Consider the following 27,132-nt stretch of genomic DNA (forward strand, 5'->3'; position numbering starts at 1 on the left):
CTTTTGTCCATTTTTGCAGCATTTTTAGCATTTTTCGGTTTATTTCTCACGCCGGTTTTGTCAATTCGTGCAAGTCATTGTACATCTACATGGTCTTACAAAAGTATCGATTTCCTTTGTTTAGGAGAATTTCAAATTTTGGCTCATTAATGCCCAAAATTTCATTATTTTCCATGTGTCTAAAGATACGTGTCGTATCCTGGGGCTTTCCTACCCTTTTCTTTCTAGCTAAGTAAGTGGTACGCATATGTAAGTATCTAATTGTCGATTCAGATCATTCATCAATGCATGTTAGACATTAGTGGAAGGTTTACTATTTTCCTTTGCTAATTCTCATCAAAAGGAGATCAATAAACAAAAAATGTAGCTATTATACCAACAGGTCAATATCCGTAAGCAAAAGGTGAAAATGTTTGAAAGTAGCACAATGGCCTAAGCAAAACCAATATGTACCAAGCACATCCGCCCAAAAGTCAAGAGGCACGCAAGCCCCACCCCATAACCAAAGCATCAAAGTGTCAAAGTCAAAAGGCAGCAAAGTAACTGAGGTTCAGTGATAGCCCTCAGTCGTCAAAAAGATCCTCGTCGTTGTCATCCTCCTTGTCGTTGTCCTCTCTTTGTGTTGTACCCAGGGTCGTCGGCGGAGTCATCGGAGTCGCTGCTGAAAAGCGAGCGCTCTTCTTCTTCTTCTTCTCCTTCTTTTCCCTCCACGTCCTTCTCGCTCTCCGCAGCCTGATAGGTCATGGCTCCCTTTCGTCTCTTCTATGCTGGCCCCTGAGCTGGTCTCTTCTGTGCTGGTGTCTTCCTCAGCTCTCGACGGAATTGTTGCTCATCGCTAGCAGAGACGATCTCTACTCCTCTCTGCATGCTCGCCGCTGGTCGTGAAGCGCTTGCCTGTCTTTGTGCTGTGGCGGGAGTAGTAAAGGCGCTCAATGCCATCTTCTTTTGAGGAGGGGGCCACACACTCTTTCTCCTAGGAGCCGCCCTAGCTTGTCCCTGCATAGTCATAGCATTCAATCATTTAGCATACATTGTACATACAGTATATTGAAATGCTGAAAACAGGAAAAATCAAAGGCAGTTCTGTCAAGCATGCATTTGTGTTGAAGATGGGCTTATTTAAGTATCGAAAGCAGAACAGAATAAGTGTTGGGGTTATACCTGAGGTTGTATAGCAAGAACCAGAGCCGCCGGTGGATAGTGCAATTACAAGGAAGTGCCCGCTCGCTATCTTATGAAATTCTTTCTCCATGGCCAGCATCAAGCGAATGGCCTCCCGCACCCATCCAATTGGAGCCTGTATTTCATTTTGGGATCAAGATCAAGATATGTTTGGATACAGTTCAAATTGGATATTAGGCAATGGACAAGACGGAGAGCGCATCATACCGGTCCTGTGATCTCTGCAGGCTCTGCCTTGGCAGGCTCAAATCTAACTGTGGCAGTCTCCCCCTGTGTGTCCTACATTGCCAGTGTCAACGAAAGTCGAGGAAGCCCAGTCGCCGCTGCATAGTCACTCCTCTCCCTCGAGCGAGCTTTCCTGCCCCTCTGGCCCAGTCTCTCCTCGCCAACCTTTAGAGCCTCGCTCTCCACGACTATCTGCTCTAGGATTCCAAGCGGCCTCGCCAAGTATTGCCTCCGATAGACGGCATAGTCACGCTCAAGCATCAGGAAGCAGTGTAGGGGGATGAAAACAATTGGTGCTTAGAACAGCACCAGATTGTAACAGCTATTCGTACCTCTTCACCGGAACCCTAGTTCGTCATCGGTACCTTAATCTGCAAAACTGACAAGGGGTGAGCGCACCTTTGCCTCTTGTGGCAAAGGTCCTCCGATGCCTAAGTTAGTATCACGTACTAGCAGAAAAATTCTAATTATCAGTAGAAAAACAATATGAATGCAACGTATTGCGTACCTTTTACCTCTAGGTTAACTTTGTTTATATAGGCATACGTACGCTTGCTGCTCAAGCATCCTTGTTGCCCTAGATTTCCTATCATGTATAGGAAACCTAGGATCCTTTGGATTCTTGTTCCCTTATCTATTCATTGCCTTAGTCCTTTTAGGACTCCTTTCCATGACTGGCCGAACATCCCATTTCTGTTTGGTATCTTTCCTAGATTCTACATAATCGGGATCTTATTCCTTACGGGATACCACTGTTATGGAACCTTCTAGAGTGTTCCTTCTGCTTTAGCATTAAAGGCTGCTTTCTCAATAGTTCTTTCCCTGTTCAGCCACCTCATTGCCGAACAGTTCATCTGGACCAGTGACTTCACATGTAACTGGTCTTTATCAATTATTTGGACCAATGACTTCTCATGTCTTTTGTCCTTATATGCCAAACAGACTGCCTAGACAAATGACTTCACATGTTACTGGTCCATATGGCCGTTCACTGCCCTTTTCGGCAGTATGACCTGTCTCATCCACCATGTGCTCCTTTATACCACATGTTCGGTCACTAATTGTGCCTGTTAGGGAATACCTTCCTACAAGCAGCAAGACCCTCCGGAATGGTAAAGTGCCACAGCTCAGCCAGCGTGTACCTGTCTGTATGCGAAGCGCGAGACGGAAATGGCCCGGGAGTCTGATACTTAAGAAAGCCAAGAGAATGTCGTGTCACTCGGTCACCCAAGTACCACTGCCACCCGAAGGCCGACTCTAGCAGCACTCGGCTTGCAGTCACCACCCTACTCCTCGCCAGGTACTCAGGCTCAGGCTCTGCATTGCTCCACGGATTCCATTCCACCTGCAAAACAATCAAAATCCAAAATCAAGCAAACATCAGCGACAACATTAAAGCAATTCAAGGGCAAAAATGACTGATGAAGGTTTTGTTTACCTGGATGCCTGACAACTCATCGAGGTACGACCTGAAGGCTAGGAGGCTCCCTCTTGATTTCTTCTTGCCTCCGTGCAAAGGCCCCCAGATCATGGCACGTGGAAGCATCCTCAGGTCCGGGCACTTATTCTCTAGAGGGTACATCTTCAGCACCTCGTAGGCCCACAACTGCAGGATTATCAAGCAATCAAAGCATCAGAAATACAGCATACAAAGAGAAGTGCGAACTTCAATTGGAATTGAACTATAAGTTTATGTTCCTTACCTCCCATACTCTCCAATAGCCAGCAGTCGCTATTTGCCCTCGTGAGAACTCACCCATGAAGCCATAGCAAGCCCCCAAAGCTGCTCCTCCCCAATTGTACCTGGAAGCTATGCGTAGGTCACGGATGGCTGGCAAGTAAGACAAGTGCACTGCAGCCTGCTTGTTTGGGTACAACGTGGTCCCAAACAAGTACAGCAGGTAGGCTCTCGCCATCTGCTCTACCTCCTGCTTTGAGATCGGTACCCTCACCTACAAGTACCTCCTAAACTGGTCGTAGTGAACTGTCTCTGCACCACCCACCGGCACTTGTCCCAAGAACCACTCCAGTGCCTCAGTATCTCTGTGAATTCCGGAGTCAAACCAGATGGACTCTCCTCCTACCCTCAGGGCAGTAAGAGCTGCAAAGTCTGATGGGGTCACTCTCATCTCCCCGATTGGAAGATGGAAGGTATTCGATGAATCCCACCATCTCTCAGCCAATGCAGTAAATAGAGCATGGTCACTCTTCACCGTCGTCAGAGTAAGGATGAATGATCTGAAACCTGCAGCATTTACCGAAGCCCTGACTCGCTCAGGCAACTCTCTGTATAGCTCGAGCGAGCTCATAGGACCACCGTGTCCACGAGTACTAGCCGCTTCTCTCTGCACACCACAAAAGCCAAAACATAAAAAGGTTTATCAATAAATGCGATTCAAATCCAACAAACAATTGAATCAAAAATTCCAAAAGCAATACTACAGTCGAAACAGGGATTATAGAGGTCGATCAAGCTACCGGGTTTTCGTTTACATGATTATCATATCCAGTTTTATCGTCAGTCGAATCAAATCAAAGGCAAATCTCAGTCGAGTTCCAAGCTACAGTGCATTCTACCAAGGCATTGTCTCCAGTCAATTACATCAAGGTATGCTTTTCAGTCAATTTTAGTCATTTCAAAGGCATTTTACTCATCAACCAGTCGATCGAGCTACTAAGGACAAACTACCGGTCGATTCAAACTATCGGGCACGCTATTCTGATGATTATCATATCGTGGCATTCTACTTAGTCAATTTCAAGTTCTGAGGTTACATTATTAGTCGAGCAGTATACGATCAATCCAAGCTCACTATTGGCAATTCTTATCAAGCTCAGGCATGTTATCGGCCAAATCAGGTTGCTAAGACATTTTAATAAATCGTTTATCATTCAGTCGAGTTAAGTAATCATGACATTCTACAAGTCGATTCCAAGTTCAAGTTACATGCATTGCAAGCTATACAGTACAAATTCAAACGACATGCAGATACGATAGTACAAAATTGAATCTGAAGCAAGTTCAAAGGAATACCTGTAGGGGGATGAAAACAATTGACGCTTCGGATCAACTGGATTGCAACGGCTTATTTGTGCCTCTTCACCGGAACCCTAGCTCGACGTCTGAACCCTAATCTGCAAAATAGACAGGGGGTGAGTGCACCTTTGCCTCTCGTGGCAAAGGCCCTCCGATGCCTTTGTTAGTATCACGTACTAGAAAACTCAGCCCTAATTATCAGTAGGAAAGCAATAATAATGCAACGTATTGCGTACCTTTCACCTCTAGGTTTTCCTCATATTTATAGATTTATGGATGCTTGCTGTCCAAGCATCCTTATTGCCATAGGATTCCTAACTCGTATAGGAAACCCAGGATATCAAGGAGTCTCGTTTCCTTTATCAGTTTATGGAAAAGAGTCCTTTTAGGATTCTTTTCCATTAAGAGCCGAACATCCCATACTTGTTGGGTATCTTTCTCAGATCCTATATTCTTGGGATCTTTATCCCTATATGGGACATGACTATTCTGGAATCTTCCAGAGTATTCCCTCTGCTCCTACTCTCGATTGGAGCTCTACCTTTGTTCGGCCGTCTCATGGCCGAACAGACGGCTTGGACCAACTACCTCATATGTAACTGGTCCTTGAGCCCGTACAACCTTTCTGGACCATTGACTTCTCATGTCACTGGTCCATATTGCCGAACACTTGTTTAACATGATGACTGTCCTGTCTATATTCAAACTATGGTCCCACGTACCATTTATTTGGATATCGATTGCATTGCTTTCAACCCGTGATCACTCGTATCACGTGCTAGGTTCTTTACATCATCTGTTCGGCTGTATCATAACCGAACAGTCTATTTATAGCCATGACTTCTCATATCACTGTTCACCGAACTGCTCGGCGATAAGTCTGGTCGTATTTACCACGTGTTCCTAAACATCACGTGTTTGGCAACTAAATGTATCTGCTCGGGAATACCTCCCTACAATACCTGCGCCCAAGTCACAGACAAGTGTCTCTCGAGGTCCCTCAGTACAAGCTCCGCATCGTAGCTATCCTGCTGAGGCATATAACTCTCGACGCCAGACAGTTCAAATAAGTGTGGCTCTGGTGGAGTGTGTGTCTCTGCCACAAACTTGGCACGGGGTGCCTGCCGCAAGGACTCGGCCAGTGTCACCGCATGCTCACACGCCCATATCTCCTCCTCTTGAACCCTCTCGGTTGACTCGGTCTCCCTCATAAAGGCCTCTTCCTCGACCCTAGCCCCATCGGCCTCGGCTCTCAAACGCTCTTCCTCTTGAGCTCTTTCAACTTGCCTCTGCCTATCCTCTCGTGCCATTATCACTGCCGCCACCGCCCTCGGATTCTCTCGAAGCAGTCGGCCAAGTTCCTCTTCCGTCACAAACTCTGCAAAGTCTCCGCGTGTAATGGGAACATGCGCCGAGGACCCCACTGCTGGCCTAAACTCAGCCGCCTCTACTGGCATCTTTCTGGAAGCCTCCTCCACAACCACCGGGTCTCTGCCCTTGGCCGGATCTCTTGGCGGTGCCTCTGGTTGATCATCACCACCTCCTCCGCCACTACTGTTACTGCCGCCGGCACTAGCTCTGACCGAGCCCATTCCGATCAACACTAAGCCCTCCACACCACTCCGGGAGTCCAATCGTCGAACCCGTGGGCCCTCTGTCAAAATACCCACAGGCGTACGCCCCTCCTCTACCAGCGTACGCCGATCTCTGTCACCACCTCCCCCTTCTACATGGCCTCCGACGCTGTCGCCACCGCCTCAAATCTCTGCACTAATACTTGCTGAAGCCCCCTCTGTGGATGGATCGTCGATTTGAGGCATCGAAGTCTCTCCTCAAACTCCTGGCCAACTTCTCTCATGGCCACCATCGCCATTACCATTGTCGCCACCCTTACTGCCGCCGTTGCCACCGATTTCGGCCATGGATAAGAGTGGGAAGGTTGGTTTTGGATGAGGCTTGGAGAGTTAGGAGAGTTGAGAGTGGTTTGAAGTTTTGAAACCGAAGTATGGTAGTTTTAGAACTCCTGCAGAAGTTTATAAGGCGTGGGAAGCAACTGGGCCAGATTTGGGCTGGATCTGGGCTCGGATCTATTAAAATTGTTTGGTGTATGCCAGTCGCGTGAAGCCGTACGCCAGTAACATTTGGGCTTCAGGCCCAAATCACTTTTTACATCGAAATTCACTCTCAACAGAAGCCTATATTACCCTGATTCATATGGGTACCCATGGTTAATTGTTCCTTAAGCGGTTCGCCTGTCCAAGTTCAAATCAACGACGGTTCGCCCGTCCCCTTTCAAATCAATGACGGTCTGCCAGTCCCCTTTCAAATCAATGACGGTTCGCCCGTCCAATTTCAATTCAACAACGACCTATATTGTCCTTGTTCTTTCAAATCAAGCTAGCAATGCCGATTTGCTTACAAGTGGATCATTCTCTAGGGGAGTCCACCTTCTATGACAGCCTATTCTGTCTGTTCTATTCAATCCAGCAGCGGTCTATCTCGTCCACATTGTCCCCAACAACGGCGACGATTTGTTTGTCCAATTCAACCAATCAGGTTCTATAAGTTTCGTGTCTTCTTTGATTCGTATTCTTGTATTCTAGGTAGCCTGGAGGGGGTGTCTAGAAAACCTTTGACGTTACTTGTACCAAGTCAACGGTGTTCCAAGTGCCGTCAAAAGGAGGCTACTGTAGACACCCTAATCTAGACTGTCCAGATTAGTTTACTTTACGGTCTTTGATTCCCCGATGATGATTAAGGTCAAGGACATCCTGAGATTGGTGATGTGTTTGAGCCTTGAACGTTTCGAGCCTCATTCAAACCCTGTCGAACCTCTTTTCAAATCTTTCAAGCCAAAACCAAATGGCCTCAGCAAAACCCTACTAGCTTACGCTGGTAAACTGCCACGTGCCAGTCATCGACCGTTGACTCAGTTGCCACTGGCGCACGCAGGTATAGGGATGGCGTATGCCAATCAAAACCAGTCAAACATCACTATTCAAGCACGTGCACAAGACTTTTGCAGCCACTCAGTAAAGCTGCACAGTCCCCTGATGATTACAAACAGGACGGGACGTTCCCCCCTCTCTCCTATAACCCCTTTCAAGCCAAGTAGCATGCATTTAATGCATGTAGACTTCTTCACTAACCCAACCAACCCCAACCAACCTGGTTACCAGCCCTTTCCCCTGCATTCTTTGCCTATATACCCCTTGCATTTATATGCAATGGGGTGACTCTCATAAAAGCCTTCCAAGTCCCTTTCTCTTCTCTCTCTAGTTTTCTTGCTTCTTCTTCTTTCATTCATTGAAAGAGAAAGTAAGGAGCTTTTCTCTCACACATCATAACACCCTTCCACTTATTATACATTCCTCTAACTCAAAGTTCAAATCCACCATCAAACTCAAAACTAAAGGTATACCATCTTTTGTAAACCTTTTGTTCTGACCCCTGAGGGGGGCTGGCATGGTTAAGGCTGGTAATCAATACTAGTCCTCGCCCTAAAGCTGGCAAAGTTTCAAAGATCGAGTGTGATCATCAATGGCACACGTCAGTTCCATAGAGCCGTACGCCAGTTATGGCAGTACATGCACACTGGTGTGGGGATCATTGATCATCCATTGCTTGCTTATCTTTTTATTTTGACACCTTTACTACTTGATTTAAACCAGTTTATCGCTTTCTATGTTCTAGAGCTATGTAGTTACTTATTTGTTATTTCTACTTTGAGATGCCTCTGGGATCCTTCTGGTCATGTTCTAGAGCCCTGATGATGCAAAGCCAAGCACTAGATGAATGAGATAACTGGCGTACAGTCCCTTGTGACTGGCGTATGAAAGTTATGTTAAGGTCCGGTGGCTGGCCCTTGCATGGCAGCTAGGCCCTGGCCTCTATTTATTTTCCCACACTGTTTATGGGATGTTCTATTCATTTTATTTCCTTAGATCCATTCCTGCTATCTGTAACTGCACATATCCTATTATATAAACTGTGTGGTCTGTCCTGGGTGTGTACTGGTCCTTTCCAGAGCCCAGTGGGTTGAGAATAAGAATTGTGAGTTTAGGCTTACAGGTGTATGCTAGTCAAAGAGTGGCATGCACAGGTTAAGCTTGTATGCAGTGGTGTGGCCAGTGCATACAGGTTTCTTCCTACACGCGACACTCCTGGATCAATGTGTTCTAGTCTCTCTAAAACGCTTACAGAGGTGCTTGTTCTCAATCTATACTAATCGTTTCAATAGAGCATATGTACCATTCTATAATGTTGCAAATATGTTATAGTTTTAATCCCCTTTACTGTTCCCCCCGCCCTAATTGGCTAAAAAATGATCAATGAGAGAAAAATAAAAACATTTTAAAAAATGTCCGAGTAGAGACCGATCTCTGAATTGGGAGAGAGGGGTGCCATAAAACCCTTCCCTTCTCGTATCCTGGCTCCCGAACCTTACGTATCGAAGGTGACGACGGATTAGTCTACGCCTTTTCAAAATCAAACAACGTAGCAAACGTTTCAAGTTCGGTTCTTTGGGTGTTTCACCGCTAAAACCCGAGTGGCGACTCTGAATTGAAGCGTTTCGCCGCTCTTTTCAAAAGGGCGCACCCGATTTTGTATGCAAAATAAGATTTTTCGGGGCGTGTGCCCACAACTACATGATTGTTACCCGGGTTGTTGCCACGCAAGGCACATGGTTGTTCACCTCCACCAGGATCTGTCACACTTTTCCTCTTAGTCAATTGGTAAGGGCGAGCCACTGTGATTTTGCGCTTACTCGAAGAGAATACTATATTTTCCGCAACATAAGGGTGATCAAGTGTTCCTATAAGAGAGAACTATCAAAGTGTCACACAAGACGACAACACAAGCATGTTTATGGTGCATATTATTGTCATAAATAAACCATATAGATTATTCCACTTGAAAATCAATCATGAAGTCTTTTACTAGTTTGTATCCTTTCACTCAATGTCAAGACTACTCGTATCAAGTACTTAGAACATCAATAAATGAGGCGTGCAACTAGTTTTGTACTAAACACTTTATTTTCTTGTTCTATTAAAGAAAACGGGTAAGACTTAAGAGGGTTCTAAATTTGTTGATGTGACAATTTTATGAAGTGCATAAATCGTTGAAATTTTAAGAATTGCATATATTGTTAATTTAGAATCTAATCACGAATCGAACCGTGAATCGCATGATTCATCACTGATTCTATCCCAAAATCAATTCCCCTAAAGATTCATGAATTAATTTACTGATTTGTGATTTGATTCACAATTCGGAGCGTGGTTTGTGAATCGAATCACGAACCGAATTGTGAATCAAATTGCAAATCGTATAGTTCTGGCAGTAGAGATCACAACAGTAATTGTCTCATCACAGCAGAGCATACAGAGCTCATAACAGAATTAGTTAGAGATTATTTAGATCGTGTGCTTAGCATGGATGCGAGATAGGGTTAATTAGGAGCACTATACATACGGACGTTGTACCCTTGTATTGAATGCAGAAAATAACCAATAGAGTACAAAAATCTATGATTGACAACAATCTCCAATACGGTATCTATGAACGATTATCATGTAAATACAGAGTACCGTTGGAGATTGGTTCACTCTGAGATATTCGTTCGTCTTGGACCATGATCAGATGGGTGACGAATTGATATCCACTTGAACATCTTTCGCCACATCAGTAGAACTTGGCCGTCTTTCTGTATGTTTCTGTTATTTTATTTCTTATGGTTTTGTTTCCTTCATGTTGAACGGTTGTGTCTCCTTTCCGCCTTCTGATAAGATTGGGATTAATTCGGTCCAAAGGGAGGTGGAGGAAATTTTGCCCATGAAGCCAATGAAGATGGATTGGATTCCACACATACCATTGGAAGATAGGTACCAAGCTTGATTTAGTGTCTTTTGCCCTTATTCTTTCGCACTGATTTATCTCATGTAATTTCATAAAATGCATAACCTTAGTAAACAGAAGTTCTCATTTTTTTCTGCTAAAGTGAATGCCTTCTCTCTGTCTCTTGGAATTTACTGGCGAACTTATCGTGAAGGAGGGGTTGTCTGAAGTTCAAAAGGATGCCTTTCAAGGTGAAGTTAAATAAGTAACAGGCTAACAACAAAAGATTTTATTATCTCCCACGTTATGAAACCAAATTTTAGTTACCATTGTTCTTTTGTTTCTTCCACTCATAGAATTTTGTGAGGGAGAAGGTTCGAGAAGCAAAAAGAGGTAATCGTGAGGTATTCAGTTGTCCGTCTGTAACTATGTTTGTGACAAACATGTAATAAACATTTCTATCCATGGATGTTCTGCAACATTCCAATTCCTTGTCTTGCAGGCAAGGGAATTACGAAAGAAAACGTTGGAAGAAATGAGCGAGGAAACAAAGGCATCGTTCCAGAATATTAAGTTTTACAAGTTCTATCCTGTGCCAACACAACATACTCCTGATGAGTCCAATGTCAAGGTAAATTATCTTTTTCTAGATTTTTCATTCTGGCTTTTCAATAGGTTTCACTCCACTGCAATTATTGTTTTTCTAATACGTTGAGTTGTACAATCCATTCCAATTCTGCCCAAGGCAGTAGTTACGAAGGAAATGCCATGCATTAGTTGTGAGGGGGATTGCGAAACCTTCCCCCATGTGTTGCGCGCCGCAGCAAGAATCAATTATGGTGTGGTTTGATAAGCTGATAGAGAGATGGAAAGGCGAGGAGCATATGATTACATTGGCGGTTTTTATATTATGGAGAATATGGAAGTGTCTTAATGAAAGGATGCACAATGGGCAATTACATGAACCTCAGATTGCTATTTACAGGGCAGTGCAAGACGCGGCGGAATATTTCTTGGTAGTTGATGCCGAGGAGCTGTTGGATCATCGTCATCGAACTTCAGGTACCGAGTTAAGCAATGATTATTGGGAATGAGCAGATCGTGGATGCGTCAAAATCAATCTGGATGGAGAACATGGATGAGGAATCGGACAGGTGGCGGTCCAGTAGAAGTAGGAATTCTTGTGCGTAATGCGTCTGGCAAATTTCTCGTTGCAAGAGCGGTAAATTTGAAGATACCATTCCTTTCCCTCCAAAAATAGTACTCCCTCCGTCTCTAAATAAGTGTCCGGTGCGTAAATCTAGGCTTTTAAAAAGATGTATTTGTTTCGTTAAAAAAATTAATTTTGTCCCAAATGAATAGATAACAATTAGTTCTATTAGATTGTGAAAAAAAATAGATTTTTTAACGAAAAACATGCATCTTTTGTAAGGCCTAGATTTGTGCGCCGGATATTTATTTAGGGACGAAGGGAGTAATGCAATTAATTAAGTTGAGTAGAAACAAATATGCCCCAAGGATTTTGTCCATTGGGCATGAAACTTTAGCTAAAAAGCTTAATCCTGAGGATTGGTAGGCCATCAAGTTCATGAAGGCAAAACATTACAAACTAGATAGTAGTAGAGGTTTGTCTGATCATCTTATTCAAGGATCCGACATTAATCCGGGTCGCACAAGCTAATTCATAAACTCATTTTGTTGTGGCAGATAACATTTTTTTAAAAACTAACATGCTTTGTGCTCGTTCTATACACGGGAACACATAAAACACCCAATTAACCCCAGTTGCAGATGTAGCAATGGGTTCTTCTTCTTTTTTTTTAATCAGCTTGATGGAGCAATAGTATAAAGAAATTAAAATTCAAACATGAAGTAATAGAAGACAAAAGCTATCACAATGGAAAAAGGAGAAAGCAATTATCAAGTAACTATTATTAAAGATGAAAATTGAAAACTTGAAATTCATCTAGTAGTTGGTAGAATTCGTACCAAAATATCTCCGCCAAAATATTAGTACTATGTACAAACTATTGAAACATTACATTTATGTGTTTAATTTACACATTCATGCAAACATTGCTCCTGCCAAGTTGAAAAATTAAGAATTGCAAGGAGAGTTCACCCCTAATTTTCCTTAGACATTTGAAAGGACAACACAAAGTAACATGTGCCTATGTATGTACAAATATGGTAACCGACGACGTTTGTAATTTATTACCGCTTAGGTCTGTATAGATTGACTTATATCGTGGTGGTTGTCACATTTGGCAATCTCTTGTGTCCCTTCTGGTGCAAGAAACACTACAATAAATTACACAATTGCCGACTAAAATAAATTTGGTCGGCAAGTTTTTACCAATTACTGACTAAATAAAAACTAGTCGGTAAATGTTTTGATATTTCCTGACTAAACTTTCTTTAGTCGCTAGTGTTAGATTTTTGCCGACTAATAATAGATTTAGTTGGGAAAATATGCAATTTTTACCAATTTAAAAAACCAATAAATGAAATACATTTCCCGACTAATTAATTTGGTCGGGATTTATATATTTTTGCCAACTCATAATAGGTTTAGTCGGAAAAAAATAAACTTTTTACGAATTTTAAAAATCAATAAACAAAATACATTTCCTGGCTAATTAGTTTGGTCGGCATTTATATATTTTTGCCAACTAAAAACAATTTTAGTCGTGGAATATCAATTTTCCCCCCCTTTTTAAAACTTTCAAGAATGGAAATATTTGTTCCAACTACATTGATCGCGATGCAACTTTCCCTATCAAAAGCATTCATTTTTTTGTCCTTAATCATAAGTTTTTCGTAAAATTTTGGCTTGATCAAGTTAAAGTAGCCCCTTTATCAGCACACAAATTCTTAACTAAAAAAAAAAATTCTTGTTTGATCAAATGTCTACCCATATGGGATTAACTTCATTTTTGGTACAAATGATCTTATTTGTATTGCGTCAAAGATAGATGATTTCGATTGCCAAGAAAGATCTCAGGCGGGACTCATTTAGTGCATTATAACACTTAAATGTCTCCGAACGCATTAAATAGCTTTCGATCATGTGGCCGCTGATATCGAATGATCTTCGATTTTGGTGACAATACTACAATCGGTAAGATGTGAAATCCAAACGATTCAGATTGAGCATTGTAAAAATGACTCGACAGTTGCCTTTGCAATCTATACTTTTGATTTACTTGATAATCAACTAAGCCTTATGTTGTATTCATCGTTATAGTAGCGACATGATTGCAAGACAATTACGATGATCGAGACCGTTGATTTTGTTGCATTTGTTGAATTAGTTATTCTTAGAAATTTGCGACTTGATCAGATTTAGAAAACCCGTTTTTATCAAGATATGAACTCATTAGAAAAATCGGCTTTTCCTTTCGATCAATTGTCCAATGAAAAGTTATCAACTAGAATCTAGGTAAGAAAGATACAACCCCTAAAAAATTAAAGATATATTGTTTTGATCGCGCAAAAAGACCTCAAGTGGGGATCGGGAGGTGTGCTATAAGACTTTAATGCTTTTAGACAAAGTAAAAGTTTTTCGATCATGTTGTCACTGATATTGAATGATCTTTGATTTTGGTGACAATAATATAATCGGTAAGACGTGAAATTCTAACAGTTCAGATCAACCATCATAAAAACATTCACAGCGATAAAGTTTGGAGTTTGTATGCAATGATGACGCAATTAGAGCCCACTAAATATTTTCCCCTAAATCCGAAATCAGAAAATTGCCGACTAAGTTAATTTTAGTCAGGGACATTGTATATTTTTTGCGCCAAATTGAAATTTTCACGAAAAAAATGGCAGCATTTTGGTAATTCCTGACTAAGGGGTTAGTAGGTAATTTTGTTTCCCAAATGAAGATGTTGTTCCAGTTTTGTAAAAAATGAAGTTTTAGAAAAGAAAGGTAATTTCAAGCTCAAAAATCATGTGTTTACGCAAATAATTTTTCTACCAATATGGATCTTGTTTGATAGATCTCATTGAGATCTTTTAAACGGTGCAAAAAAAATTAAAAAATCATTTTTCATTTTCATTATATTTGAACTTGAAATTACCTTTTTTTGAAAAAGAAGGTATAAAAAGAAAGCGGAACGCCCTCGAAACCGCACCGTATACACCATGCCAGATCTAACCCACCCCTAAAGCATATAGGCCCCCTTCTCTTCTCTTCGTCACTTTTCCTCTCTCCCCATCGCGCTCTCTCTCTCTCTCTCTCTCTCTTGCGCACACACACACACACACCGTCTGCTTTTATGTAAATCTAGGGTTCCGATTGATGCTATGGCTAGCAATCTCGCCGCTTAAAGCCACAACTCATTGTAGCCGTCTTCAATTTCACAATGGTCCCTCTTTCAATCGTAGAGTTGCTTTACTTCAACCGCCGTCCTGTTCTCTCGTCGAACGACAACAGGCAAGGATAACTCACTTATTCAAGGCGGAGGCCGCTTTGCTTCTCCTCCACAACTCCAGGTACAATCCTCTATTGAGCTCAGTCTTCGTTTTAGGTGAAAACCCTAGCAGACCTCTAATCTATTCTTAGATCTCTCTCTCTCTCTCTCTCTCACACATAAACACAAACACACGAAAGCCAAGCTACCACTGTCGCTCTTCCACGGCAGCGCCACCGTACAACTACTGTCACTGCTAGACAATATCCACAATGAGGTATATATATATATATACACACACACAAATTATCAAGTGAGGGATCCCTCATTTTGTTAAAATGAGGGACTTTCATTTCCCGATCAAAATTTGAAAATCCGAACCGTTCAATGTGTGTAGAACGTGATTTTAAGGGTCTCCACGAGAAATCAGCGAAAAAAATGACCGGGAAGGGCTTCATCCGAGCAGTTTTTTTTGAACCGTTCAATGAAAACTGCTCGGATGAAGCCCTTCCCGGTCATTTTTTTTGCTGATTTCTTGCGGGGACCCTTAAAATCACGTTCTGATCACTTTGAGCGGCTCTGATCATCGAAATTTAATCGGGAAGGGGAGTCCCGCATTTTAAAAAAATGCGGGATCCCTCACCGGAACCCGACTGTATATATACATATATTGATACGTTTTGCCCCAATTTGTAAATTCCCAAATTGTTTCATCCGTGAACCAGTTTTGTAAACCCTAGACTTTCTTCACTTATGACTGATTAGAGGTAAGAAGTGGTCTTTGTGACATTTAAATTGGTAGTCCCGCATTTTAAAAAAATGCGAGATCCCTCACCGGAACCCGATTGTATATATACATATATACATATATTGATACGTTTTGCCCCAATTTGTAAATTCCCAAATTGTTTCATCCGTGAACCAGTTTTGTAAACCCTAGACTTTCTTCACTTATGACTGATTAGAGGTAAGAAGTGGTCTTTGTGACATTTAAATTGGTAAAGCGGTCAGTTTTGTAAACCCTAAACTTTCTCATATTGCGGTCCATGGAGCCCATTTGGAATCGGGTTACACAATAGTTACAACTGTGTGTGAAGGGCCATATTCAGGTTGGACTCATTACTTCAGGGTAATTGTATGTCGGGTCCGGTCATTATGTAAACAAGTTATTTCGGATGCCTACCAAGTGTTTGATAAATTGTGTGAAAGAACAATTATGTTTCTATCCTTTTGGCTTAGCCTGTTCTTGAAAGGATTAGTGTAGAAGTGCTTCTGTGGTGGTGCTTGTCTGGTGGAGTTTGTTAGGTGTTGATATTTAGTTTAGGATATTTTTCTGTATTTAGTTAGTTTTTTTTTTTCACGATCGGCAAAGATAGTTTGCATTTAGTTGAGAGACGTATGAGTTGCCCTCTAAGTGTTTGTTTAAATAACTCACTCAAAACTTTGTACTTCCATTCATAAATCCTTTGCTCCTTACAGGGAAGGCTTGGAAAATGTGAGTAACAGTTGTGGTATGGAGCTCTAACTTGTGATGGGAGCCTAAGAGATCTAGCCAAATGACATTGTGCAGTTGGGCTATGGTAAGGACCAACGGGATATCACTGTTTACAAGGATGGTGGACTTTTTTTTCGTGATTATTTATGTTTTTTTTTTGGTTTGGATCTCCGTTGTAATGGATTAGCTGAGCTTATTGCATCATACATCTCCTAGAGGATATTAATATATTATTTCCTAAGCCTAATACTTTTTAATTTTGACTGCAGACTGCGAGATTGGAGCACGACAACTAAACTGATTAAAATGATGGAACCTTCATTCCCTATTAATTCAGTAGGAGTTCTTAATCAGCTTCTGCTTTTTATTGGGAAATTTGGGAAGATTGAGACCATGATGATGGTAAGTGAATATTTTTGTCAGGCTTGGAAATTGGAGTCAACATTGTCCTGTGGAGTAATACAGTTGCTATTCTGATACAACTTAGTTTTCCTTTTAATCTCTTGTTGTAGCTGCTACAGTCAATCTTATATAACAAGAAAAAAAATAGCAGAATATTCAGAGGCATTCATACAATCATTCTACCACCACCCCCAATCACACACCAACATTCACAATATAGGTGGAGCATGCACACACCACAAACCCAGTGTGTGTGGGACCCACCCTTTTGTGAGTGTGGGTTTGTAGCTGGGTGTGATGTTAGAATTATTGGCATTCATAAGTCCACTTCCATATGTTATAAAGTTTCATTAGGATACCCAAAAAAGCTTGTAATTAGTTAGTACGTATTTACCTACATTCATGCTTTCACCAATGTGGGATACACTAGTTCATAAATATTAATGGTGGATTGTTCTTTTTATTTTTATTTTTTATAGATTGACACTTTAATGGACCACAGTTATACTTTTGGTGGTTGACGATGAAGATCAAAGTTGGATTTTGGTTGTGGATTCTACGTGTTTAGATGTTTTTTGGTTATCCATTTGTCGAAATTAAATAGTATTTCACTACAACAAATCTGACTTTTGGCGACATGAATTGGCGACACGTCCAAAATTACGTCGCCATTGGGTATGTATTGGCGACACACTTTGTTGTCGCCAATAATTTTCACATTTGGCAACAAGGATTGGGGACACAACAAAAATACGTCGCTGTTGGATATGTATTGGCGACACATTTTGATGTCACCAAAAATCTTCACATTCGACACACCTTGATGTCACCAATAGTTTTCACATTCGGCAACGCAAATCGCGTCGCCAAAAGGTAGATTTTTTGGCGGGATATTTGGCGCCAACAATCTTCGCAATTGGCGACGCGAAGCGTGTTGCCATTGGGTACGAAGTTTTTCATCGGGTCGAAAATTCATTATTAGAATGATATATTACGTTCGACCAAATATGTAACGATATGAGATTTACTTTATTTTTGGCAAGAATGATTTGATCCCTCTTATGTAAAAGATAGAAGGTTCCGATTTTAAGAAATAGCTCAAGTGGCTCTTGAGTTGTGCACTATAGAATTTTAATGCCTTTGGAACTACCGAATATGTTATGATCATGTAGTTGCCAAAATCAGATTATCACCGATTTTGGCGAGAATGATATAATTGATAAGATGTTAAATCCTAATGGTTTAGATTGACCATTCAAAAAAATGAGCCAGCAACTGCGTACCATCCTCTGGAATTACCAAATATGTTATGATCATGTAGTTGCCAAGATCAGATTATCATCGACGTTGGCGAGAATCATATAATTGATAAGACGTTATATCCTAATGGTTTAGATTGACCATTCAAAAAAATGAGCCAGCAACTATGTACCATTAGAATCTATACATTCAATTTACTTGTTTCTAAATTTACCCCAAAAAAAATTTACTTGTTTCAAACCAATATCTTATGCTATATAGTCTAATGTACAGTAGCCAGATGACCACAATATAATCACGACGATCAATACCATTCATTTTATTATGGTTAGTATTTTAATCATTCTCATAAATTTTTAGATCTGTCGGGTTTTGAAAGCCCCTTCATCAGGACGCAGATTTATTATTAGAACGATATTTTACATCCAATCGAGTATGTAATGATAAGAGATTTACTTCATTCTTGGCAGAAATTGTTTAATCTTTCTTATTTATAAGATAGATAGTTTCCAATTTTAAAAAAATAGTTCAAGCGACCCTCAAGTTGTACACTGTAGGACTTTAATGCCTCAGGAACCACCAAATGTTTTACAATCATACAGTTGCTGAAATCTGATTATCACCAATTTTGGTGAGAATGATATAATTGATAAGAAGTTAAATCCTAAAGGTTTAGATCAATCATTTAAAAAAATAGCTGACCACTACCTTTAAAAGGTATATATTGAATTTATTTATTTCTGAACAAAGGTCTTGTGCTAATCATTCTTGTAAATTTTTTGGTCTATTCGATTTTGAAATCCCCTTCATCGGGACATAGATTCTTTATTAGAATGGTATTTTACATCTGATCAAGTATGTAATGATAAGAAATTAAAAAAAAAAATCTAGTGAACCCGTGAAATTAATACATAGATATAGTATCTATTCCCTTCATCTCAATTTAAATGTCCCCTACGAATTTTTGTGCATTTTCACTTTAATTTGGTGTAAGAAAATAAAAAAAATATTTTAAAATATTTTTTGGGTTTGAAAATGAACGAAAATCTGTAGTAGACATTTAATTTGGGACGAAGGGAGTAGAAGAAATTAACAATCACAAAAAGAAAATTATTAAAATAATATAACATAAAACGACGTCATTTCGAGAAGACCCAGTTTTTTTCAGTTCAAAATACTTAAAATGTTTCACCCTATTTGAATTTGATAAACATGAAAGTTGTTAACCCTTTGTGTTATTGTTCAAACCCAATTTGAATTACCTCAATCACAATTATGAGTTAAAAGTTATACCCGAAATACTAAATAAATTAACTTTGATTGTTGGTAATTCAAAATGGGTTTGAACAATAACATAAAGGGCTACAATTTTCATGTTTATCAAAATTGCTACTTTTAATGTTTAAAAGTTCAAAATCACGTTCGATTCAATTTTAATTGCTATTTTAATGTTAAATATATACTATATATATTAGATATTCTAAAAATATAACGAAAAGTGTGTCTAGTGCAGTTGGTCGAAGCCTTGCGCGTAAAGGCTTGTGTAGTTGGATGTCTTGGGTTCGAAACCCAAGAGCCGCAAGAAAATTGAATTTTTTCATCAAACAACCTTTCGGCGACGCAATAACTGGTGTCGCCAATAGGCTACCTTTTGGCGATGCAAAACACGTCGGCAAAGGTGTAATATGTCTCCCCCATCAACCATACTTTCGCCGACACAAAGCGCGTCACCGAATGTACTGCCTTTTGGCGACAGAGGTGTTTGCGTCGGCAAATATTATTGCCGACATAGCAACGGCGACGACATGCCGACACAAGGACTTGCGCCGCCAAAACAATTTGCCAACGCAAATAAGCCTTTGCCAACATACTATTGTCCGTCGCCAGAACCGAATTTTGTTGTAGTGTTTTGCGGTCTAGGGGTTGGGATACATTTTGTTACCTAGCTTGGATTTTTCTATTCCCCCTTGTTGTGGTTGGACGCGTCGTTATTTTGCGCTCTAGGAATTTGGATACAAGTCATTCTAAGTACTTGGTGGACACCTCTATTTATGAAAGTTTGGATTTATTTCTTTGGAAATTTTATTTTATATTAATTGCATTAGATTGGCAATTTGTGGATGTAATGATCGCTTGCTCAAATTTACAAGAAATCAAAATGGAGAAAAAAAATAGAAATTTCTGGGATTTCGATGATAGTCAACACATTTCCCGACTAACAAAATGGTCGCCAATAGGCCACAAATTGGGTGCCTGGTATAGACAATTACTGACTAAATTATTAGTCGGTGATATTAAACACATTCCCCGACTAAAAAAATCGTCGCCAATAAGTCACATTTCCCGACTAAACAGTTGGTCGGCAATTGGTATCATATTCCCCGACTATATATTTAGTCGCCATTATTCAAATCTTTCCCGACTAAATACAAATGGCGACTAAGTTTTTGGTCGGGCTATGTTAGTTGCTAAAAATATACCTTAGCCAACTAAATATATTTTAGTTGGGAAAACCATTTGCTGACTCTCATTCTCCGACAAAAGTTGCCGACTAAAAATCATTTGCCAACTAAATAGGGCACATTTGCTGACTAAACAGTTAGTTGGGAATTGTGTTTTTTCTTGTAGTGAAATTTCCCTTGGCAAACAAATAATCTTTTGTTTGGGTTCACTTTTTTCCCCGAAGAGGCCGTCAATGGCATGAAATATAGAGTAAATTGTGTGAAAAGGAAGCCACACATTTTGATATTTGGGTGGAGGGAAGGTAACTACCATGAATGTGGGGCAAATTTTTTAGATAGTGGGGCAGCAGTTGGCATGTTTTGAGAGTAGCAGGAGGGTGCTACGTTTTCTGGACTGTTCGTTAGTTTTCTGTATTTCGGTAGTGTGAGATGCAACCAAGTCATTATTCCACATTTAATAATTAGAAAACATAGGATATTAGAATTGGAGGTTTGGAAGCGTGGAAGACCCCAACACATTTGCTTAGTATATAGTATAGATAGATAGATAGAAGTATAGATATATAGATTCAAGGTAAAGAACCTTTATACCAAAACAATTCATAGAAAAATCACGATATAATGAAGTTTTGAGCTAGGTCCCCCTTGTTCCCATAAAATCGTAGTTGCAAGACACCTCCATCATTAGTGACGAAAGGTCCAACAACGGCTTATCTTATCGGACCTAAGAAACAAAAACCCATATCTTGGAAACTTGATCGGCGCTATATTATAATTAATCTGATTGAGATGAAAGATATAAAAGAAATCATGTTATTTTGCAAGATAAATCGGTATAAACAAAAAACTTTTGGACGTTAGAGAAACAATTAGTAACTTTTAGCTATCCCATTTTGGTATAAATTAATGGGATGCACTAGACAAATTAAAACTGGTATAAAATTCACGAGATTGTACAATCGATGTTGTTTAAGGTGAGTATAACAAGTAATTAATTTCTGATCCAGATTTATTATATAATTTCTCGTATGTAAAGGAATTGACCAAATAAAGCAGTCAATTTTTTACAACGAAGAGTTTCTCTGTCGTCCAAAACTCTTATTACCGGAAGAGTTCAATCTTTGCTTTGAATCCTTCCTTCAACCCTTATTATCTCTCTGACTCCTCTATTGTCAAATTTGTTTTGGTCTGCTTCTTTGTAACACGTGAAGAGAGTTTGAGACTCGTGTCTCAGTATTAGACGCTTCTTTGTAACATGTGAAGAGAGTTTGAGACTCGTGTCTCGATATTAGACGTAAGTTTTCCCCCTTTTTTGATGACGACAATTTGTATTTATCTTTTGCTTGGTGAATGGCATAATTTCTCGGTCCCTGCTTTCGGAAGGAAATCTTCGTATGTGCCGGATGGCTTTTGAACCTATTTGCTTATGTTGGAAAAATAATGTGGCACGTGAATGCAGTTCTCACCCCAAACGTTAAAAACAAAAGCCAAAACGACTTAGGACATTGACCGTTCATACTCCAGAACCATCAAAACTACTACATTTTAAAATCAACCACGTACCGAAACTGCCCTCTATTTATACCCACACATTATCCTCTCATATCATAAACTGCCCTCTATTTATACCCACACATTATCCTCTGATATCATATGTACCAATTTTGATATCAACCAAACATGGAAATCACTCTCCCATACGTCTCTCTCTCAGCTTTCTCTCTCCTCATTGCTTTCATATTCCTCTCACAGATAACCCGCGGCCGCCGCAACCTCCCTCCAAGCCCACCGTCTCTTCCGGTCATCGGCCACCTCCACTTCCTCAGAAAACCTCTCCACCGAACCTTCCACAAGCTCTCCCAAACCCTCGGCCCCGTCATCTCCCTCCAGCTCGGGTCCCAACTCGTCGTAGTCGTTTCCTCCCCGTCTGCCGCCGAAGAATGCTTCACCAAAAATGACGTCGTCCTAGCCAACCGCCCCAGGTTCATAGTTGGGAAATACTTAGGGTACGACTACACCACCGTTATTGCCTCCCCCTATGGCGACCACTGGCGCAACCTCCGCCGCCTCATGTCCCTCGAAATCTTCTCCACCAGCCGCCTCAATGCTTTCCTCTCCATTCGAAAAGACGAAGTCAGGCACCTACTCCGCCGGTTATACCAGCAATCGTCGACCGGCTTCGCCAGAGTCGAATTGAAATCGAAGCTCGCGGATCTCACGTTCAACAACGTTATGAGAATGATCGCTGGGAAACGGTATTACGGGGAAGATTTGGAGAATTCAGCAGAGGCGGAGGAGTTCCGAATGCTCATGAGGGAGGCTGTCATGTCTGCCGGAGCGTCAAACCCGGCTGATTTCTTGCCCATTTTAGGGTGGATTGATTATAAGGGTTTTGAGAAGAATTTGGCGAAAGTTCATGAAAGATTTGACAAGTTATTGCAAGGACTGATCGATGAGCATAGGAGGGATAAGAGTAAGAATACGATGATTGATCATTTGCTGTCGTTGCAAGAGTCACAGCCAGAGTACTATACTGATGGAATCCTTAAAGGGATTATTATAGTAAGCACACCTCCCGCCCAATTCTTTATTTTGGAAAGATGAATAACATCTTTTATTTTGAAGGCAAATTTGAAGAATCTTACTAGTTACTCCATTCGTTTCTAAATAAATGTTCAGCAATAAACATACGCTTAAAAAAAGATGCATTTTTTTGGTTAAAGAATTCAAATTTTTCTTCACAACTTGAAAGATCTCATTGATATATATTGATTTGTGAAAAAATTTTAAATTTTTTAATAAATAAATGCATTCTTTTAGAGACCTAGGTTTGTGATCTAGATATTTATTTAAGGACAGAGGCAGTAATACTATTTTAGCATTCACTTAGAGCAATTCCAACCAAGCTCTATATCTAATGCTTCAAATCTCTATATTAATGAGGTTTTTTTTTTAACTTTTTGTACTTTACAAGGAATTCTTGAAGGTAAATTTAGATTCTTTTTGTACTTTTTTAAATATTTGGTCTACAAAATGGAGCCAAAAGTAAATTTGGACCTAATCTCTACAAATGATGATGGATACCTACAAGATTCTACGATAAAGTACAAAAATTATAAGAAAATAGGAAATAAATTACAAAATTTCTCTTCAATATAGAGATTTAAAGCATTATAGAGCTTGGTTGCAGTTGCTCTTATAATCCAACCACACTGATCTATGTCATCATTTTTCAAATAACAAACTCAGAACTAAATGATCATCTCTCATTTTTCCTTCAAAATTTGTAATTTTTGACATTTAAGAAATAAATTGAAGATGGGTCTTATTTGGAAAATATCTTTTAATGGTACTAATTATATAAAAATTAAAGATTATCCGTCATTTAATGTGTAGATTGAATACAAGTGAAGAATGAAGATTTTAAGAATACAAGTGAAGAATGATTTTGGAGTGCTACACTTTATTCATTTTGAAAAATTGAAAACTGATTTCCAATAAATACTTATGTTTTGAATTAAAGATGATATGTTATGACTTATGAGAGAATAATCTGTCTTGTAAAACGAAAAATAAAACCTTAGTTAAAGATGCTCTAAGGCCATCTGTAATTTTTTCAATTGTTTCTCTACTTCTTTATCTGAGATTAAAATCCTCCTCTTGTCCCATATTAGATAATTTTATAATGGGTAAACTACATTGACCTCCCTTGAGGTTCTTAACGAATACACTATCCTCCCCTCAAGTTCTAAAAATTACTGTCACGTCCCTTACTTTAAAAACTAATATGTACCTACCTCCCTTGCCATTAAATTATGGCTAATGGTGTAAACTTTGATAGGTGAAAGACCACCTCAACACATGTAGATTGGATTGCATTAGTCTTCTATGTGCTAACACATATTGTTTTACTATTAGCATATCATAAGTATAAAATACTTTTTTTATTATTCAAACTCGATATAATATAAAAAAATAAATTTTTTTTGGATTGCTTTAAATTGTTAGTACATCTTTTTATAGTTGGTCATAATAGTTTTTTTTTTATATCATTTCTATTGTTTATACAATTCAAAAAAGTATTAAGTTTTGTCCTAGATGAAAACAAAGTAATCTAAAGAAATAAAAAATACTATCAATGATTTTTATATTTTTATTTGTAGTGTACTTCTTCAAAATCAAATTTTATTTAAGTTTAGTTTGATGTTATTATTGTCAAGAAAAACCAAAATAAGATTAAACTTTTGATAGAAAATCAAAATTAGGAGAAATCAAAATTTATAACTTTTTTTTCCTTAATTTTTGGTGGTTAAACTTTTCATAAGATGAGAGAAATCATTCTTTACAAGTTGAAAGAGCTTTTTAGTGTATCTATTAAAACCAAGTTTGAATTTTATTATTATTGTTTTTTGTTTATCATAGAGTCATAGAGACAAACTAAAAAACAAAAGAAATTGGTTAATAAGCATAAAAATTTCACTAAGGATAAGAAATCAAATGTTGGACCAATTATAAAATAAAATTGAATTACGTATTTTAGAAGAACAAAATAAGATAACAATATAGGTAAAGGCGTAAAGCCTATGAATCTTGCCTTTACGTTAATCCTTTTTTCTTTTCTTTTTTTATCTTGGAGAAAATTTAATACTTTTTGAGGTTGTGTAAAGGAGAGAGATTGGAAAAAATAAATATTATGACCAAAGATAAAAAGATACGAACATTCAAATAATTCAAAATACTTTCAAAAAAATTATTATTATTTCTTATAATAGCGTTCAAAAAATAAAATAGTTTTTTATACTTGTGATATACTAATACTAAAACAATGTGTTAATTTAGAGCATGAGAGGCACTCAAATCTACATGTACTGAGAGTATTTTGGTCTTTTTGTCTTCAAAGTTAACACCGTTAGCCATATTTTAACGCAATGGAGGTAGATGCATAATAGTTTGTAAAGTAAGGGAGGTGACAGTAATTTCTAGAACCAGAGGGGCGATCAGTGTATTTGTTAAAAACCTGAGGTTAGTGTAATTTACCCAAACGATTTAGATCACAACAATGTCAATATCAAATATGTTGAAATGACTTTTAAACAATCTTAGGAAAGAAATATTGTTGATCTTTTTGCAACTATATTATACAGTACGATAATTCGTCACAAATTATCTAGCTTTACAATGATATACATTAAAGTATTTTAACATTAATAACCGTATTATTCACAAAGTTACTCTTATAACAAGATTCACAACTAAAAGTCACAACAATGAAAATATTTTGCAACTGCCTCAAAGTTTATGCTAGTGCATTGTAGATTTATGCCAAGCACTTCATAGACTATAGTTACTATACATGCAGTTTCTAATTTTGTTAACTTCTAATCTGAAGGTTATGATACTTGCTGGGACAGACACATCAGCAGTGACAATGGAATGGGCAATGTCCTTTTTGGTAAACCACCCAGAGGTGTTGATGAAGGCTAGAGCTGAGCTAGATGCTCTTGTTGGCCAAGATCGCCTAATTGATGAACACGATTTAAACAAGCTGCCTTATCTTCAAGCCATCATATCAGAAACCCTTCGACTTTGTCCAGCAGCTCCAATGCTAATACCACACATGTCATCAGATGCTTGCACCATTGGGGGATACAGTGTGCCACGCGGCACACTCTTGTTAGTCAATGCATGGGCCATTCATAGAGACCCTAAAGCTTGGGATGACCCAACAAGCTTTAAACCGGAGAGGTTTGAAGTTGGGGAAGTGGAGGGACACAAGTTAATGCCATTTGGGTTAGGAAGGAGGGCATGTCCCGGGTCAGGCTTAGCACAACGTGTTATGGGCTTGGCATTGGGATCATTGATCCAGTGCTTTGAGTGGGAAAGGGTAGGTAAGGATCTTGTTAATATGAGTGAAGGAAACGGGGGGACCATGCCCAAAGCAGAGCCATTAGAAGCAATGTGCAAAGCACGTGATGTCATAAAGAAGGTTTTCTCCGCAAAAGTTGCTTGAGCAATATTTTCGTCAGGTTGTAGTATATATGCATTTCGTGTGGTCATAGTTAAATTTTGTATGCTAAAATAGTTTTAGTTTTCTTTCTCTATTTGTTTTGCTTGTATTATTCTGGTAGTCTAAAATAACTATTGTGTAGCTATAAGATGATTTTCAAAACAAGTTAACGTCATCTATGTTAGTTCCATAATTAGGTTTTATTGTGCATTTCATTTTCTTGTAGTTCAATTTGCTTGTTGGGATAGTACTGCTGCATTCCTCTCTTAGCAAACGAGGAATGCAAGAACAATTGAAATTTTACTCCAAAGCCAGCGCTCTAACATTCTTGTAATTGATAAATGCAGTTAATTTGCCACGTTGGAACCAACTGTAAATTACTACTAAATGAGAGCTTTTTTCCAAAACCAAGTTTCACGCAAGACACTAGAGGTTCTTTCTTAAAAATCGGCAAAAGAAGATATATTAATAATAGAAGGAGAAGGATGGAAGAAAGACAATGACACTTAAGGGAAAAGTGGAAGAAGGCGCAGGTATCCCGTGTGGGCTTTCGATTAAGATATGGGCAAACTTCGACGGGTTATTACCATTCGCACATTCGTTAAGAGCATCTACAATATAACTAGTACTTCATTTTATGATAGTTTAGGGGCGTAGGCTTCCACTTTTATAAGTTTTTTTTAATTGGTAAAAGTAACAATTTATTAGGGATAGCGAAAATGATTCCAACCAAAAGTTGGAAGATACAGTCAGAGGGGACAAAGCCCACTACAACACCTAAAAGCTTAAAGTGCCCAGAT

The 27,132-nt window shown here is 39.2% G+C and overlaps 2 protein-coding genes across 3 annotated transcripts; both read left to right on the forward strand.

The window, feature by feature from the left end:
* Positions 1-10,471: 10,471 nt before the first annotated feature.
* LOC131304125 (protein HEAT INTOLERANT 4-like) lies at positions 10,472-11,776 on the forward strand. 2 transcript variants are annotated; one of them, XM_058331250.1, is made up of 4 exons: positions 10,472-10,536; positions 10,642-10,689; positions 10,788-10,916; positions 11,271-11,776. In XM_058331250.1, the coding sequence occupies exons 1-4, from the start codon at positions 10,525-10,527 to the stop codon at positions 11,307-11,309; spliced, it is 228 nt and encodes a 75-aa protein (XP_058187233.1). In that variant the 5' UTR covers positions 10,472-10,524; the 3' UTR covers positions 11,310-11,776. The 2 variants fall into 2 exon arrangements, with proteins under 2 accessions (XP_058187233.1, XP_058187232.1); XM_058331249.1 differs by having other exon boundaries at positions 10,788-10,903; positions 11,002-11,776.
* A 10,054-nt stretch (positions 11,777-21,830) lies between these two features.
* Positions 21,831-26,542, forward strand: LOC131304147 (cytochrome P450 81Q32-like). The gene is made up of 2 exons (XM_058331276.1): positions 21,831-22,887; positions 25,715-26,542. Exons 1-2 carry the CDS (start codon positions 22,006-22,008, stop codon positions 26,333-26,335), a joined length of 1,503 nt encoding a protein of 500 aa, XP_058187259.1. The 5' UTR covers positions 21,831-22,005; the 3' UTR covers positions 26,336-26,542.
* The last annotated feature ends 590 nt before the right edge of the window (positions 26,543-27,132 follow it).

This window comes from Rhododendron vialii, chromosome 10a (assembly GCF_030253575.1).
Source record: "Rhododendron vialii isolate Sample 1 chromosome 10a, ASM3025357v1".
NCBI classification, from domain to species: Eukaryota; Viridiplantae; Streptophyta; class Magnoliopsida; order Ericales; family Ericaceae; genus Rhododendron; species Rhododendron vialii.